Here is a 13,592-nt window from a genome sequence, read left to right on the forward strand (position 1 = left end):
AGCATGTATCCCCAACATACATTTAAAACAAATCAATTGTGAGCGATCTATATACCATAAGGTGCAACCTCGTTTGAAGCCGTCACACCTTTTACACAGATCTCCCTTTTTCTAAGTTCCAAATCTATAAAAGCCTGTAGAAATCTATAAAAACCTGTCATTCAATATATCCATGTAGGTGAGCAGAGCTGGCTGGCAGGGTAAATTCTATGGAGAAACAGGGACTTTACACCACATTTGGCTCCACTTTGCTCCTGGAAATATAAACACTGCAATATTGTTGGTACCCCCTCATATGAACCACATACCAATGTTTGAAGTAAAACAATGCTATATGGCCGAGAAAATAATTTAGAAGCTAAACTCAGATTTCACCTGGGATTTTTTAAATCTAAAATAAGCACTTTCATTTAAAGAGGGAATTTTCCAAAATATTAAATGTCAATTACTGTGATACTACGAATTATATTTTATAGAAGAATTTGTATTCGAGTTATAGCAATGTGCTGCCAACCAAGCTACACTTCACATTGCTTATTTATCTAAGAAATAACCTTGATAAAATGAACTTTATAACAGAAGTCATTGTAATTAACCAGCCCAAAGTCTAATTTTAGCCACCAATTAGTAACCACTGTAAACTGTCATTATCATTGACGTCGGTCTCCATTTTGGCAGTTCCGGTGCGCCCTCCTCACGTCACATCCGGCTGGAGCTGGTACTTGTTTGCTACTTTGCTGCTGTTACCGTCTGAAGCTTAGGGTCGCAAGATGGTTAATATTCGCAATACCGAGGAGGGGGAGGAGGAAGGAAATGTCGAGGGTTACAGGTGAGGAAGATACTGAAAACGGGACAACGAGCAGGGGACAACGAGCAGGGGACAAGGGTCAAGTGACAATCGCAAGGGGCGGGACTGTAACCCATTCCCCATTTGTTTTGGGAAAATATATATATATATATATGTATGTTTGCGCTTGTATTTATTTTGTCAAGAGAAAATACAATGCTTTGGATGTTACGTTTTCACAGTGCTTGTACTAATACCTCACGACAGGCTAGAGCGCAGGAGCAGTATATTGTATTTTAGAGGTCTGTTATTTGACTATGTTTAGCCTTGCCAAGTGTACCTGCAAGGTAAAATCCCAACCTATTAGATATATTGATGCTCTCTGGTAATATAAGTTCTAGAATTATGCTTACAATTGTGTTCAACTATAGTCTTAACAAATAACGAGTAATGTTAGCTCAGTATGTTTGATATAAACATATGTTCAAAATACCCTTAGGTGTCTTAATAATATCGTCATTTCATTATTTTGAGGTGATGCATATTTATTTGCTTTCATGTAATTTTACAGATTTTGTCATGTTGATTGAGCCTGTTTGCATTTCTGCATTTTCTCTCGCCCACTCTTTTTCATGCTTGCTGTCTTTTTCTCTATCTCATTCTGAGTCTAAAATAGAATATTTTTTCTCTCTCCTGTTTGTGCTTGTTTCTGTCTCTTTTTGACTATCATGACTCAGTATTTGTGTCACTCAAAAATGTCATACCATATTGCATCAGGTATCGATAACACTGGGGTGTGGCTATCTTCTCTCTGAGAGATAGTGAGCAAAGAAAAAGCTGTTTGCTTTCTGAGGAAATAAAACCATATGGTAGAATATTCTGTCTTCTCTGTGTCAATCAATCCCACTAATTTACCATTAGCTATCTCTGTGTCTCTGTCTCTCTCCAATCCAAATGAAAATATCCTAACGTTTAACATCTGCTTTCTAACTTTCATATATAGCAATACATTATTTTTTTACCTAGGTCTATTAGAAATGGGTATCTGTCTCTTAGGCTTCATATACATTTGTCAATCCATGCCTTACCTAAATATTTCTTGATTTAATATTTCAAGTACTCATAGACCATAGCTAGCTTTTTTTGTTTCTTGTACATTAAATGGCTTGATTGGAATGGTGTCTCTGGAGTAAGGAGAAACTTCCTGGAACTGTTGGTTACCTGACCTTTCTATATATAGCCAACAGCATCAGTCTGATTTGATTAGTTCTATATAAAGTAGGATAATGCAGATGTTCGTTCCTCTCTATCCAGGGGGAAATTACTTTTAATAATTGCACATATTTTATAAAAAAAGTGTGTAGTCTCTATGTATGTACTTTTGCTGTAAGGGTTTTGCTAGCTTGACACAGACCCAAAACAAAATTACTAGATTTGTTGTGAGGGGCTTGCGTGCTGATGCCTTACACTATTGGGCCTCGTCCTATTTACCTCTGCTGGAACACTATTTGCCTAATGGGATTATATAATGCAGGGTTCTTCAAACTTTTTTTTTTCTCAAGACCCAAGTGCAATGATACTATATACCTTTGCGACCCTATTTGTATTCTTGGGGGACCATTTACTAACTGTCGGGCGGACATTATCCGCTGTACCTATCATGTCCGCCGACATCGCTGAATGCCGACAGCATACGCTGTCAGCATTTAACATTGCACAAGCAGTTCTGGTGAACTGCTTGTGAAATGCCGCCCCCTGCAGATTTTTGGCCGTCAACCCAATCGTATGAGATTGGGAGGATTGATGTCTGCAGCCTCAGAGGCAGCGGACGAGTTAAGGAGCTGCGGTCTTAAGACTGCTGCTTTTTAACTCCCTGTTTCCTGCGAGCCTGAAGCTCACGCGGAAACAGGGTATACGGCCCCATTCGGGCTGTGATAAATCGGCCCCTTAGTCTGAAAATTTCTAAAGTAGGATGCAACAAGATAGCTGCAATTTTTGGCAAAGTGACTACAATGTGTGTGTACAATATTCCTCATTATAGTCAAACTTGAAAGTGTTGTAAAAGGTAATAAAACACACATCACAAACTTTCATACAGCACACATCACACACTCTTATACAACCCACACACCACGCACACTCAGACAACACACAAACACACCTGACAAACTCTCATACAACACACACACCACACGCACTCCACACACAATCTAATACAGCACACACACACTTTCATACAACACACACATAACACACCACACACACACGCTCCTACAACACACACACAGGTTGCGACCCAGTAATGGGTCCCGACCCTTGGTTTGAAGAACCCTGATATAATGGGTGTATTATAATGGGTATCTTGGGTGTGCTTGCTGCTTTCCTTAAAGTGATGGTAAATTCTAGTGTTTGCAAAACACTAGGATTTACCAGTGGAACAAATAAAGGGGACTTTCAGTCATGCTGAAAGTTTCTTTGTCTGAAGTGTTTGCCGCAATGAGTTCCATGGGTATCCCACGGCAGCACGCTATTTTGCTTGGAGTTGACTGGCCCACACAGGTATTGGCTAATAGGCGGAAATGTCACCTCATAGCAAAATAGTGTTCTGCCGTGGGCTGCCTGAGGAGCTCAGTGCGGCGAATGCTTCAGACCAATAAAGGGAACTATCAGCATCAAGTATTTTATAATTCATGACTAACAGCCCCCTCTATTTATTCCACTGGTAAATCCTAGCTTTTCATAAATGCTAGGATTTACCATCACTTTAAAAGGAACTCTAAAGTCAAAATGAAACTTTCCTGATTCAGATAAACTATGCAATTTAAAAAAAATTATATATACATACATACATACATACATACATACATACATACATACATACACAGAAGCAGGGAACCAGCACTCTTTTTTTACATCCAACTGCCGGGGTGCGCTTACAAACATTCAAATATCCGCACATCAAAGAAGGCACTCTCCGTTTGAATAAGCCGTTTATTATTAAACGTTTTCGGTCTGAGGACGGGGGAGACCCCGAAAACGTTTACTAATAAACGGCTTATTCAAACGGAGAGTGCCTTCTTTGATGTGCGGAGATATATATATATATAAAGCTTTTGGAAGAGTTCCTTTCTTTATCAAGTCTGAAGCAATAGTATTTCTTCAGACTTGATAAAGGAAGGAACTCTTCCGAAAGCTTGTCAGCTTATAAATGTATAGTTGGTCCAATAAAAAAGTATCATTGCTCAATGCAATACTCTTGTTATTTTGTTATACTGTGTATATATAGATAGAGAGATTACGCCGGGGTTAGGTTCCAGAAGGAATGGTTGTAAATCGAAACCGTTATATTATAAACTGGGTTTCAATTTACAAGTCAAAGGGAAGTGAGGGCGTTAGGTTCCAGACCCCTCTCAAAATTGTCATAAGTAACACCTAATACATTATTTTAAATGCTTTGAAATGAAGACTTTAAATGCTAAACAGCATTATAAACCTAATAAAATAATCACAGAACATATATTTAAACTAAGTTAAATGAACAAACATATTTGCTAAACAGCATTATAAACCTAATAAAACAATCATACAACATAAACTTTACTTGCATTTTTCTGCAAACTGTTCTTTCTATGCATTCCTATCTGGATTGATTTATAGACAGGAAGATCTTGTTCCTTTAAAAGCTGCTTGATATCTCAGGTCTGGTTAAACTGATTCATTTCAGCTTGCTTGGCTTGCATATCTTTGCTGCAACACAAGTGGACAGCTCCATCTACTGGCTATTTTAATCAATTCACTGCTTCTTAATGTTTTTCAATAGCAGTCACATGATGGAAAAAAGGTTGTTATTCTGAAACTCCGCAAATTGAACCATTGTAAACCGAGGGCCATTTGTGTATGTATATAGATAGATAGATAGATGAGAGAGAGAAATTGGGGCAAAAAAGTATTTAGTCAGCCACCAATTGTGCAAGTTCTCCCACTTAAGAAGATGAGAGAGGCCTGTCATTTTCATCATAGGTGTACCTCAACTATGAGAGACAAAATGTGGAAACAAATCCAGACAATCACATTGTGTGATTTGGAAAGAATATATTTGCATATTATGGTGGAAAATAAGTATTTGGTCACCTACAAACAAGCAAGATTTCTGTCTCTCACAGACCTGTATCTTCTTCTTTAAGAGGCTCCTCTGTCCTCCACTCATTACCTGTATTAATGGCACCTGTTTGGACTTATCAGTATAAAAAACACCTGTCCACAACCTCAAACAGTCACACGCCAAACTCCACTATGGTGAAGACCAAAGAGCTGTCGAAGGACACCAGAAACAAAATTGTAGACCTGCACCAGGCTGGGAAGACTGAATCTGCAATAGGCAAGCAGCTTGGTGTGAAAAAATCAACTGTGGGAGCAATAATTAGAAAATGGAAGACGCACAAGACCACTGATAATCTCCCTCGATCTGGGGCTCTACGTAAGATCTCACCCCGTGTGGTCAAAATGATCACAAGAACGGTGAGCAAACATCCCAGAACCACACGGGGGGACCTAGTGAATGACCTGCAGAGAGCTGGGACCAACGTAACAAAGGCTACAATCAGTAACACACTACGCCGCCAGGGACTCAGATCCTGCAGTGCCAGACGTGTCCCCCTGCTTAAGCCAATACATATCCGGGCCCAAATGAAGTATGCTAGAGAGCATTTGGATGATCCAGAAGTGGATTGGGAGAATGTCATATGGTCAGATGAAACCAAAGTAGAACTGTTTGGTAGAAACACTACTCGTCGTGTTTGGAGGAGAGAGAATGCCGAGTTGCAACCAAAGAACACCATACCTACTGTGAAGCATGGGGGTGGCAACATCATGCTTTGGGGCTGTTTCTCTGCAAAGGGAACAGGACGATTGATCTGTGTACATGAAAGAATGAATGGGGCCATGTATCGTAAGATTTTGAGTGCAAACCACCTTCCATCAGCAAGGGCATTGAAGATGAAACGTGGCTGGGTCTTTCAGCATGACAATGATCCCAAACATACCGCACAGGCAACGGAGTGGCTTCGTAAGAAACATTTCAAGGTCCTTGAGTGGCCTAGCCAGTCTCCAGATCTCAACCCCATAGAAAACCTTTGGAGGGAGTTGAAAGTCCGTGTTGCCCAGCGACAGCCCCAAAACATCACTGCTCTAGAGGAGATCTGCATGCAGGAATGGGGCAATATGCCAGCAACAGTGTGTAACAACCTTGTGAAGACTTACAGAAAACGTTTGACCTCTGTCATTGCCAACAAAGGATATATAACAAAGTATTCTCTCTCTGTCTATCTCTCTCTATTATATGTATACATGTTTTGTGGTTGGCTGATAGCTGTCACACAATACAGGGGAAAGGAAAAATGGAAGTCATTTTGAAATTTGTTAGGAAACCTTTTTTTTTTTTTTTTTTTTTTTATGGTATGGTGGCAAAATGTTGGCAGAGCTCAACAAATACATTGCTGAGTTGCAATGATAACCTACAAATTGAGTCTGGTTCATGGAAATCTGAGACATAATGAATGTCTTATGCCATACTTCCTGAACTTTAAATAGCAAGCCAACATTTAAATTTGTGCCTTATCTACCAGCTTTTATCTGAGAAATACAAATGCCAGGATGTCTACTAATCTACTACTAAAGTGGTAGCCTTATCTACTTGTCCCTCATGACAATCTGCTTGTCCTGACACGCAAAATAATTTTAAATAATTAAAAAATATTAAATGGTATAAAAATTTAATAAAATATTTAAATTCATCTGAAAGTGTGTGTGTCTTGTAAAATCCTGAGCTTCTAAATCTTTAGTGAAATTTATTTTCCTGAAAGTAACATAGGAAATATATATAATTTATAGTTCAATATTGTAGTTTTTAAATCATTTTCACTATGGTTGTAAAATGCTAAGACCTCAGTTCTGTATAGCAACCCTGACTGTTCTCGTACACCCGGGCAGCAAGGTGCAGTGTTAATGCTAGCAGCACAAACATCAGATTAAACCCATTTGCGCTGGAGGCTCTGGTAAAAAAAAAAATATATTTTTGTGTTGATTGTTAACACTTTCAACTTATGCCCCTGCTCCCATCCTGGGCCCTCCTCACATCCTGGGTATCCCAAGCAGGGGCGGAACTCCAAGGTGTAATTGCGCCCGACACACCCACTCAAGTGGCGGGCTCCCAGGATCCTGAGCGCACCTTTTGCCTGTGCCACCCTGGAAGTTATGCCATTATCACGCTTCAAAGTACAGACACTTTCAACTTATGCCCATCATTGACCGCTCCTGTCCTGGGTCCTATTCGCGTTCTAAGCTACCCTGGAATTTCCGCCACTGTCGTTTTCCAAGCTACTGGCTGTTCATACTTAGATTTTTCAACTCCTGCTATAATATATATTTACTATTCAGGAGCCAGGCAGTGGTATTTGTATATCTTTATGTGTAGAATAACCCAAAAAGTTAAGAGCCAGGGGGGAAATTCTAGGAGAGTGCCTCCCTGGCTCCTGGGTTTGTCAAGCCTGCCTACCTGAGTTTCAATAAATTATACCAAGGAGAAAAAAAAAAAAAAAAGTACAATTGTTGGAAGTAATTTTGGAGACATTCTGAAAATTGCGTTCTTTATCTGAATTATGAATGAAAATGTTTCTGAATGGTTGTGGAGCTCTGTGACTGACATTTAAAGACAAACTGCAGTTGTCTGAAAAACTAGTTATGCCTAGCACTCTCTACCTGCATTTTTCTCCTGGCCCAGTTTTCTATACTCACTTCTCTTGGTTCCTATCCTTCTATGTCCTTTGGTCTTGGAATGATTGGCACTACACCAGTAAGGGGGGGGGGGGGTCTGTTTTGTTTCTGTCACTGTTGCCAAGGGAATAATTACTGTATTGTATTTTAGCTGCAGCCAAATTGTCATTATACATACTCATGCATTTTTGTTGTCTGTGCAGTGTTTTTGTAATATAATAATACTTATATAAACTCTCACACACGTCCACCATCACAGACTGGTTTTATTATTATTTCATGATTAAGATATATCATGCAATTTTTAACTTTCTAATTTACTTCTGTTATCAAATTTGCTTTGTCCTTGTGCTATCGTTTGTTAAAAAGCAGGAAAATAAACTCAGGAGAAGCATTCTAGTGTCTAGAGCACTATGGGGCAGCAAGAAAGTTATCTATATGCAAGAGCACTAGATAACATCAATATATCCTGCCAAGTAGTACTCCAGACACCTACCTAGGTATCTCTTCAACAAGGAATACATTGGAAACAAAAAAATAATAATTTGATAATAGAAGTAAATTGGAATCCCCCTTTTTTTTTTATTTTATTTTTTTATTGTATGCTCTGTCTGAATCATAAAACAATATTTTGGGGTTTTATATCCCTTTAAATCCCTTTTTAAGTCAAATATGTTTTATACACCTTTTACTGAAGAGATTTTCTCAAACCAAATCAAGTATATCAAGCTAACTTTACAAAATTGAATCACATCTGCACAATTCAAGCCCAGCTGAACCAGAAATTTCCTACACATTATGCGAAAGTACACTCAAAAGACAACTGGCAAAGTGTGGTCCTCATGGATGAGTAGTGATCTCCAAACCACTCTGTTTTAAAAAAAACAACTAATGAAACTCTTTAGCATAGGCCAAACAATTCAGAAATATCAGTGTAAGATGGAAAACTGTCAAATTTACAGACTAATTTAAAAAATTTAGTTACAGTTGCAGAGCTCATTTAAGGAGACGGCATTATCAGAGGCTAACACCAAATTGTGTAAAACCTACAATTAAAGGGACCTTAAACTGCTGAATACAACTACAATAGCATGGCTACTACCCACTTTGCTTGTGTGTTTCCTCCTGTACTTGCAGTGATATTTAAAGTAAATGTAAATTTTGATGAACCAGTGCCCAGTTTTTAATAATCCTATTAAAAACAGGGGCACTTTCATTCATCAAACGTTAACAAAACCAGTGAAATTTAATGTACTTAGCTTGACTTCGTGAAAGCCGCTCAAGTTCTCCCCCCCTCCGTCGCAAGCCTCTTTCTACGTCAGAAATGATGATCCCGGCCTTCCTCCAATCACAGCGTTGCTTTAGGCAATGATTCCCCTGGGGGGAGCTGTAATTGGAGGATGCCAGAATCGTCTTTGCTGACGTATGAAGAGGCTTGCGACGGGCTGGAGAAGGACTGGAGCAGCTTTCAAGAAGAAAATGTAAGTATTTGAACAAAACCAGTGAAATGTAAAGTTTGATGAATGAAAGTGCCCCTGTTTTTAATAGGATTTAAAAAAAACTAAAAAAAACAGGCACTCATTCCTCAAACTTTACATTCACTTTAAAGCTGTTCTCTTTTTACCCCATTACAGAAGCTGTTCATAAAGCTCTGCATTCTTATACTTGATGCCACCATCTTTTAACATGTGTCTTGTTGCATTCTAGGGTAGAAGCAGTGCGCTTTCACAAATTGGTAATGTTACTGGGATATATATATATATATATATATATATATATATATATATATATATATATATATATATATATATTATATATTTATTATGTGTGTGTTTTTAATCTGCTGTTTAAACTGCAGTGCACAATAAAGCTTGTTGAAAAGATGACAATATAACTGATCGGTGAGTGCACACTGCTTCTGTCACATTGTGGAAGAATACTTGAACTTCAAGATTGCGGGGCACAGTTTGAACATGCAGAGCTTTACTAAGCACTTTTAAAGGGTTAAAATACGAGAACGGCTTTAAAGAGAGCTGCAGGCACAAGAGGAAAACGGAAGTATGGTGAGTATTAACCATGCTACTGTAATTGTACCAAGCAAATTTATGTCCCTTTAATTGTGGGGATGATTTGCATGTACTGGAGTTGATTTTTAAAAGATCAAGTACACTGGCCAAAAAGATGTACGATTTTATATTGCATAGACTTGTGATGGAGTGCTAATTTGAATGGTGTTCCCTCCATATTACTGGATCTCAAGCCCATTAAACATCTTTAGGAACATTTGTAAAGGGAAAAGGTTTTCACAATCCATATTCTATTACTATTTTAGAGCATCCCAGAGAGTGTCTAGAGATGTCACCAACTTCTGAAATCCATACCAGACAGAGATAAAGCAGTCATTAAAGGGATAGAAAGGTTAAAATTGTAATAGGCATGCATTTCAATTTTAAATAGAAACATTTTTTTAAATATACTTCCTTAAGCAAAAATGCTTCTAGTAAAAGTTATCACTGTTTTTTTCGGCTTCATATGCTGTGAGGGTTCGTGCACCAGCATTCAAACACTACACCATCTCTGAGTCAGCTGTGGCTTTTATTACACGAATAAGTCTTCACAGATACAATACTTACACACCCAATGCTAGATCTGAGCAAACATGGCAATTGAATATTGATTCTCTAATCACATGTAGCATATATGCGTATGCCCCCGAAACTAATAACTTATTAGTGAAAATACTGTATATATTGAATTTTTTTTTTTTTTCGGAAATTGCTGAAATAAAAGTATATTGTGGTAGAGGAATCGGACTTTAACCCCTTGAGTGCTAACGACGGCTCTGAGCCGTCGCAGAGTTTCCCACTCTGGTGCTGACGACGGCTCAGAGCCGTCACTAGCACCCTCCCACCTTGAGGGAGATCTGGGGGCCCCCACCATCTCCTACCCCAGCGATCGCGCCTGCATAGTGACAGGCATCGCCGGCCTTCACGTTTTTGCGCAATGACGTCACCGCAACTTTATTAAAAATGTTCAATACAAAGTATAGGAAAAGGGGGCATGCTGCTTAGACGACTGTATCTCAGACATTTAAGCAGCTACAGACCCCCAAGACCCACCGTTGGAAAGGTAATTGCCTAACCTTTCCAACTGTGCAAGTCTTGAGGATCTGGGGGAAAAAATACAAAAGTTAAAAATAAAAAAAAAACTTAAATCACCTTAGCACCCAGGTGGGAAAGTGCTTAGCATTCAAAGGGTTTAGAACCTACTGTAAATGTAAATAATGCATGCATTGGTTATTAACCCCTTGTCTGTAGCTAATAGACAGCACCAATTGACCTTTTGTTTCCCAATCATGCAGAACAAAGGTCAGCCTTTTAGTGATTTATCCTTTAGTTGCAAATAACGCCTTATGCCACGAACACAATCACATCTGTGATTTCACCACTATAAGTAACACACAACACGAATAAAGGTACATAAAACCCACTTTTTTTTTCTTTCATAATTCACATTGAGCATAAAAAAACTTTATTTACTTCTATTATCTAATTTTTGTTCATTCTCATGGTGTCCTTTTGTTAAAGAAATAGCAATGCACATCAGTGAGCCCATGTATGTGCAGCCACTAATCGGAAGCTCCTGAGCCTTACTAGGTATGCTTTTAAACAAAGGATAACAAAACAAATTAGATAATAGAAGTAAATTGAAAAGTTGTTTAAAAACTGCATGAACTATCTGAACCATGAAAATAAAAAATAGGTTTACCTTTTTATGTTGGGATCAGCAGCTGCTTACGTGGGTTTTTTTTTTTTTTTTTTTTTTTTTTTTTTTTTTTTTTTTTTTCTCCAGCATCTTCTGCACTTTCCTTCCTTTTCTTCACCTGTCCGGACACCATATACAGTGCTTATCTAAGTGGCTCCAATGTGTGGTGTTTCAGCAAACTTTAAATGGACATCAAACCCAAATTCTTTCCTTCATGTGTAGCTTTGAGTAGATTTGTTCTTGTAATTAGTTTCTTGGCATACTAGATAGAAGCTACATTGCACATAGTTGGACACCTGAACAAAAAAAAACTTAGTTTGGGGATGAAGCTCTCCTACATAGCAGTACTCAAGAATGTTGCTGGGCCTAAAGTGTGTTTACTGCTGGATTGTTTGTTTCTGTTAAGAGGTTGAAGAGAGCATACCAAGACTAATCTGGTATCAAAGGTGCCTGGCAAGCAATGATACTTTGATCTTTAATAAAGATCAGTGTTCTCCCAAGGACCTTTTCTCCAACATTGGTGTGTCCGGTCCACGGCGTCATCCATAACTTGTGGGAATATTCTCTTCCCCAACAGGAAATGGCAAAGAGCACAGCAAAAGCTGTCCATATAGTCCCTCCTAGGCTCCGCCCACCCCAGTAATTCTCTTTGCCGTTGCACAGGCAACATCTCCACGGAGATGGTGAAGAGTATGTGGTGATTAGTTGTAGATTTTTATTCTACTATCAAGAGTTTGTTATTTTAAAATAGTGCTGGTATGTACTATTTACTCTGAAACAGAAAAAGATGAAGAGTTCTGTTTGTGAGAGGAATATGATTTTAGCAGCAGTAACTAAAATCGTTTGCCGTTTCCACATAGGACTGTTGAGATGAAATAACTTCAGTTGGGGGAAACAGTTAGCAGACTTTTCTGCTTAAGGTATGACTAGCCATTTTTCTAACAAGACTGTGTAATGCTGGAAGGCTGTCATTTCCCCTCATGGGGACCGGTAAGCCATTTTCTTAATCAAACAGAATAAAGGGCTTAATGTGGGCTATAAAACTGGTAGACATTTTTATGGGCAAGATCGATTGCTTTATTTGGGCTTTTTATAGAGATTGATGTTGATATTCACACTTATAAAATTTAGGGAACGTTTTTTTTTTTTTTTAACGTCAGGCACTGGTTTAGACACCTTTTCAGTCAGGAAGGGCCTTCCCTGTAGTAGGCTGAGCCTCATTTTCGCGCCATTACTGCGCAGTTTCTTTTCAGAGCAGGACATGCAGCTGCATGTGTGTGGGTCTGAAAGTATTTGAAAAGGTTCCTAGAAGGCTTCATTTGGTATCGTATACCCCCTGGGTTTGGTAAAGTCGCAGCAAAGGCTGTAGCTGGGACTGTAGAGGGGTTAAAACTTTAACCGGCTCCGGTTTCTTCATTTTAAGGGTTAAAGGACTCAAATTTGGGGTGCAATGCTTTGAATGCTTTAAGACACTGTGGTGAAAATTTGGTTAAATTTGAACAATTCCTTCATAGTTTTTCACATATTAAGTAATAAAGTGTGCACTGTTTAAAATTTAAAGAGATGGTAACGGTTTTGTTTTAAAAACGGTTTTTGTACTTTATTGACAAGTTTAAGCCTGTTTAACATGTCTGTGCCTTCAGATAAGCTATGTTCTGTATGTATGGAAGCCAATGTGTCTCCCCCTTCAAAATTGTGTGATAATTGTGCCATAGCGTCCAAACAAAGTAAGGACAGTACTGCCACAGATAGTAAAGTTGCCCAAGATGATTCATCAGATGAAGGGAGTAGACATAGTTCTACATCATCTCCTTCTGTGTCTACACCAGTTTTGCCCACGCAGGAGGCCCCTAGTACTTCTAGCGCGCCAATGCTTATTACTATGCAACAATTGACGGCAGTAATGGATAACTCCATAGCAAATATTTTATCCAAAATGCCTGCATATCAGAGAAAGCGCGATTGCTCTGTTTTAAACACTGTAGAGCAGGAGGACGCTGATAATTGCTCTGTCATACCCTCACACCAATCTGAAGGGGCCGTGAGGGAGGTTTTGTCAGATGGGGAAATTTCAGATTCAGGTAGAATTTCTCAACAGGCAGAACCTGATGTTGTGACATTTAAATTAGAGCATCTCCGCGCACTGCTTAAGGAGGTGCTATCTACTCTGGATGATTGTGACAACCTGGTCATTCCAGAAAAATTGTGCAAGATTGACAAGTTCCTAGAGGTTCCGGTGCACCCCAACGCTTTTCCTATACCCAAGCGG

At 38.9% G+C, this 13,592-nt stretch overlaps 1 protein-coding gene across 2 annotated transcripts in view; it reads left to right on the forward strand.

Annotated features, from left to right (window-relative positions):
* The first annotated feature begins 689 nt into the window (after positions 1 to 689).
* The window catches only part of R3HDM4 (R3H domain containing 4), a 100,272-nt gene continuing 87,369 nt past the window's right edge, over positions 690 to 13,592 (forward strand). For both annotated transcript variants that reach the window (XM_053702825.1, XM_053702826.1), the window contains exon 1: positions 690 to 829. In XM_053702825.1, coding sequence (XP_053558800.1) covers positions 771 to 829 — 59 coding nt within the window. In that variant the 5' untranslated portion in view covers positions 690 to 770. The remainder of the gene's footprint in view (positions 830 to 13,592) is intronic.

The sequence above is a fragment of the Bombina bombina genome, chromosome 2, assembly GCF_027579735.1.
Source record: "Bombina bombina isolate aBomBom1 chromosome 2, aBomBom1.pri, whole genome shotgun sequence".
NCBI lineage: Eukaryota > Metazoa > Chordata > Amphibia > Anura > Bombinatoridae > Bombina > Bombina bombina.